This window comes from Astatotilapia calliptera, chromosome 4 (genome assembly GCF_900246225.1).
Source record: "Astatotilapia calliptera chromosome 4, fAstCal1.2, whole genome shotgun sequence".
NCBI classification, from domain to species: Eukaryota; Metazoa; Chordata; class Actinopteri; order Cichliformes; family Cichlidae; genus Astatotilapia; species Astatotilapia calliptera.
Window position 1 is genome coordinate 79,887 of NC_039305.1, and position 4,985 is coordinate 84,871.

General features: G+C 41.0%; 1 protein-coding gene across 2 annotated transcripts; it reads left to right on the top strand.

Moving 5' to 3' along the window:
- Positions 1–2,141: 2,141 nt before the first annotated feature.
- gh1 (growth hormone 1) lies at positions 2,142–3,903 on the top strand. Of its 2 annotated transcripts, none has more exons than XM_026163621.1 (6): positions 2,142–2,424; positions 2,518–2,651; positions 3,071–3,187; positions 3,290–3,433; positions 3,506–3,652; positions 3,732–3,903. In XM_026163621.1, exons 1-6 carry the CDS (start codon positions 2,406–2,408, stop codon positions 3,792–3,794), a joined length of 624 nt encoding a protein of 207 aa, XP_026019406.1. In that variant the 5' UTR covers positions 2,142–2,405; the 3' UTR covers positions 3,795–3,903. The 2 variants fall into 2 exon arrangements, with proteins under 2 accessions (XP_026019406.1, XP_026019407.1); XM_026163622.1 differs by having other exon boundaries at positions 3,515–3,652.
- The last annotated feature ends 1,082 nt before the right edge of the window (positions 3,904–4,985 follow it).

The following is a 4,985-nucleotide window of genomic DNA, read 5'->3' on the forward strand; positions in this document are numbered from 1 at the left end:
TTGGGTCCTTCCCCTGCCTGCCACACAACGTATCATGACATCCAGGTCATGGTTATCAAAGGAGTTTGGAAAGAAAAGCATCTGGACTTCTTTAAGGTTCTTGAATATGTTTCATCCGAGAAGCTTCTTCAGTTCAAAGACCAACTGGTGTAGACTCACAAAATTTTTAGTCCCATTGGGAGAATCCTTAAGGGGTCGCTGACCCACTATTGATCACCTATCTAATCACATGAGCCAAGGTTTGAAAACAGGAGTGGGTCACTATCAGCCAAGTTTGTGAGACCTAGACCCACCCTGTTATGTGACTTACTGAGGTCAAATAGCACAGAATGTGAGTGGGCGTTAAGGCGTCTAGGAAGGGTCTCAAACCGGACTATAGATGGCATGCCAAGTGAGGAGAAAACGAGAGCAGGAAAGCCACAGGTAAGACAGAAACCCACACCTGAGAGAGCGAATTGCTCGTCTACATTTAACTGTTTTACTATCTGGTGCAGATTTTTTATTCTTTACTCTTTTTTTGAGATGATGGGAGCAGGCACAGGCCGTATGGAGACAGAATCGTGCTATAGAAAGTTTTCAGTGCTTCACCCTCGATGCAGGCTGATGTTTGCTGATGTCGCTGTGCAAGTTTTAAATACTGTCATGGTCCTGGGTCGGTGACCCAGCGCTTTTAGTTTGTTATCATTTTTTAGATGATGATTGTTTAAGTTCTGTGTTATATTCGGTCTGCCTCTGAGTCTGCGTCTGTATCTGTCTGTCTATGGTGTTACCCCATCTGTTTGTGAATCTGTCTGTTTAGTTCAATGTCTTGTCTGGTTCCATGTGTCTGAGTTTCCTGTTTTATTGTGAAGGTCCGTGTCGTATGTGAGTGTGATCAGTTTACGTTTCCCCTGTCCCGTCAGCCCAGATTCCTCCCAGCTGTGTTGCCCTCCTGTCTCTCATCCCCTGATTACTGGTGTGTGTATTTAAGCCCTGTGTGTTCTCCTGCCTGTTGCCGGTTCGTCTGTGTAACTCCGTGTCAGTCTGTCACCCTGTGTTCCACCTGGTCCTGGTCTGCGTCTCTCTGCTTCTCATCCCGTTGTCGTATGCTCCCAGGTCTGTTATTTTTAGTCCTCCCAGTTTAGGTGTCTTTAGTTATTTGTTATGCCCCACTGTTTGTTTGCCACTACACCTCTGTAAATAAAACCACTGGTATCTCATCCACTGCCTGCATCTTGGGTCCTTCTTCCAACTCCACACGGCTCGCCATCGGCAGCCGTGACAAATACATCTTTCGAACTTTCAGATTTGATCAATTCTTCATCACAGAGTCGTTCATGATCACAATGGCATCTGAGGGGGGTCTCCCAATGAATTATCCTCATTATTAAACACAATCATGTTGCTGTAATGGTAACACTGCTGACTTTAGACTTTAGTCCAGTACACATCAAAAGCTTATCAGCATCAGCAGGAACTATGGATTGAACGTAGCACACATAAGTTTTACTTTGTGGTTTTAATTATATCTAGTGTACTTGATTCTCCATCATGTGACTGATTTCACCTGTAAATGTGTCCATGGCTCGGCCCAGTGTGATATGACACCTGAGGAGAAGGAACTTTGAATTATGAAATAGCTACACTTTAATGTAAGTTTCATTAAAGTGTTTGCAGGTCCAACTGATAAAGCATGAATGTTAAATTGTGTCAACCTTTATTTCAGAATTTAGTTTAATGACTGAATGTTCAGTCAACAACAGGTGATTGTGAGTCATCAAAGCGAGCACTACTGTCTGTCATCATGAAAACCTGAACAAATGTCAAACTGTCGGTGTGAACATTTTTGGCCAGACTCAACACGTGGAGTTCGAAGTGACTTCTGTGTGGATTAAAGCTCGAATAAAATCTTTTCACCTGAAAAATTTGATTTGATATAAATATTTTGGAGTTCTTAAAAAACTTTACATTAGATCTCCTTTTAAGTATTAACTTAATTAATTAATTTCTTTTTCTTTCTTTTTCAGCTATTTATTTATGAGTGACTTATGTATGTATGTATATATATGTATATATTGTACTATTCTTAGTGTATTGTCTGTCTTGTCTTAATGTTGGTTTATAATGGAGCACTGTAACAAAAAATAATTTCCCCCAGGGATCAATAAAGTATTCTGATTCTGAACAAACATGTTGGATGTCAAAGCACTTTAGTCACCAGCGGTGTGTTTTTCATGTAGCATCAATATGATGATTGAGGTGTTAATGTTAATTAGACTTAGGCACACATGTTTGCTTGCATCACATTTCTCCTGATGAATTTAAACATCTAGTTTTCAACTATAAAAGCAAAAACTCTGAGCTGAAAACATCAGAACCACCGACTCACATCATAATCGTCTGAGCCGCAAACAGAGCCTGAACTGATGCCAGCCATGGACTCGGGTAAGACATCTGGGCTTCCACCACGAGAAGGGGCCGCTGCTTTATGCAAAGTAAACCGATGTTTAACAAAGTCTGAAACTGTCTGTCTGTCAGTCGTCCTCCTGCTGTCGGTCGTGTGTTTGGGCGTCTCCTCTCAGCAGATCACAGACAGCCAGCGTTTGTTCTCCATTGCAGTCAACAGAGTCACGCACCTGCACCTGCTCGCCCAGAGACTCTTCTCGGACTTTGTAAGCCTGCAGTAGCTCAGACAGACAAGAGTTCACCAATACCTTCATCAACAATCTTTCTTCTTTCTGAAAAAGACTAAATGTAATGCACAGGACAGAAACTATGTTCAAAATGTGTTCAACAAAATGTTCTGCATATTCAACGTGTGCAGTGAGTTTAGATGCACACAGACATATGGACACACTTCAGATTTGATGTCAAGGGAACTGAGACACTTTGTGAACTGTCACTGGTAAAAACACAGCAGACGTTTACACTTTACATTTTAGTCACAGTCAGCTATAATCTCAGGATATTCAGTTAAGAATTATGAAACGATATTAAAATTGCTGTCAGAACTAACATTGGAATAAAACACGGGTATTCCTGTGTATTTTTTGTATTTTTGTATGTACCTGTGTATTTTTGTGTGTCATAGGAGAGCTCTCTGCAGACAGAGGAGCAGCGTCAGCTCAACAAGATCTTCCTGCAGGATTTCTGCAACTCTGATTACATCATCAGCCCGATTGACAAACACGAGACGCAGCGCAGCTCGGTCATTAAACTACACAGTACTACGCAACACTGCACAGCAGTACACAGTACTACACATGCGCAAATCTTCTGAAGCTGTTGTCTGCTTATTGATGGGTCACAGGTCCTGAAGCTGCTGTCGATCTCCTATCGACTGGTCGAGTCCTGGGAGTTTCCCAGTCGCTCTCTCTCTGGAGGTTCCTCTCTGAGGAACCAGATTTCACCAAGGCTGTCTGAGCTTAAAACGGGAATCTTGCTGCTGATCAGGGTGAGAAGATAAATTCCACAAACATATTGCTCCATGTATGGTACCAATGCAACTAACCACCTGACCCTACAGGCCAATCAGGATGAAGCAGAGAATTATCCTGACAGCGACGCCCTCCAGCACGCTCCTTACGGAAACTATTATCAAAGTCTGGGAGGCAACGAATCACTGAGACAAACTTATGAATTGCTAGCTTGCTTCAAGAAGGACATGCACAAGGTGAGGCAGTGGATAATGGTGATGTCACTGTGATGATGACAATGATGTAATGATGGTGAAGATGACATTTGTGTTACAGGTGGAGACCTACCTGACGGTGGCTAAATGTCGACTCTCTCCGGAAGCAAACTGCACTCTGTAACTCCACCTGATATTGATACTGATACTTGCTCTGTAGCCCCGCCCTCATGTTAGCAAACTCTGCTTACATGTGTTAGCATTAGCAATAGCATAATAATAGCAGTGGTAATCATGACATCGTAAGTTTTTCTGACATAACTGTGATGCAAGGTGTGAACAGGAAATGATGTCATTCTGTGAAATAAATGTGTTGCATTTATATGTAGTCTGTTCTTTCTGGTTTATTTGGGGGATTTATTCTTTATGCTGTGACTTCTTACACAGAAACACACGCTGACGTAAGCTGAGGTCCATATCGATGGCAGAAAAACTGACTCGAACACTTCAGCTTAGAAATTATCTTCTCGTGGCCTCTGACAGTGGACTCATCTCTGTGCTTGTCCTGCTAGACCTCAGTGCAGCGTTCGATACTCCATAATATCCTATTAGAGTGATTAGAACATGCTGTAGGTATTACAGGTACTGTGCTGCAGTGGTTTGTATCATATCTATCTAATAGACTCCAGTTTGTGCATGTAAATGGAGAGTCCTCTTCACACCCTGAGGCTAATTATGGAGTTCCACAGGGTTCAGTGCTAGGACCAATTCTGTTTACATTATACATGCTTCCCTTAGGCAGCATCATTAGAAGACATAGCATACATTTACACAACTGACAGGGGAGACCAAGCAACCATGGAACAGACAAAACCCAGAATATTAAGAACACCAGCAATAAAACCAAAAGACTAGAAATGATAAATACTGACAAAATCAAAGTTATATAGTAATAATAATAATGTATACTTTAGAATAGAATAGAATAGAATTCAACTTTATTGTCATTGCACATGCACAGGTACAGGGCAACGAAATGCAGTTTGCATCCATCCAGAAGTGCTTTAGTGATATAGATATATTACAATATATATTAGCAATAATATAGATATGTGAGTATATTACAGAAATGGGTCTATTATGGTATGTTATAATGTACACGGTATGAAGTATGTTGTGAATATTCTATAACTATAAGTATGTACAGGCTGTAGTGAGTACAAGCTATGTACAGGATATGAACAGGATATAAATATGAAAAACTATACAGAATATGAAATAAATAACTTTACAGAATCTGGGATATACAGCTATACAGAAATGGGAACTATGCAAGTTGTAAACAGTTGTAGGATTAAAGATTATCGAATGTACA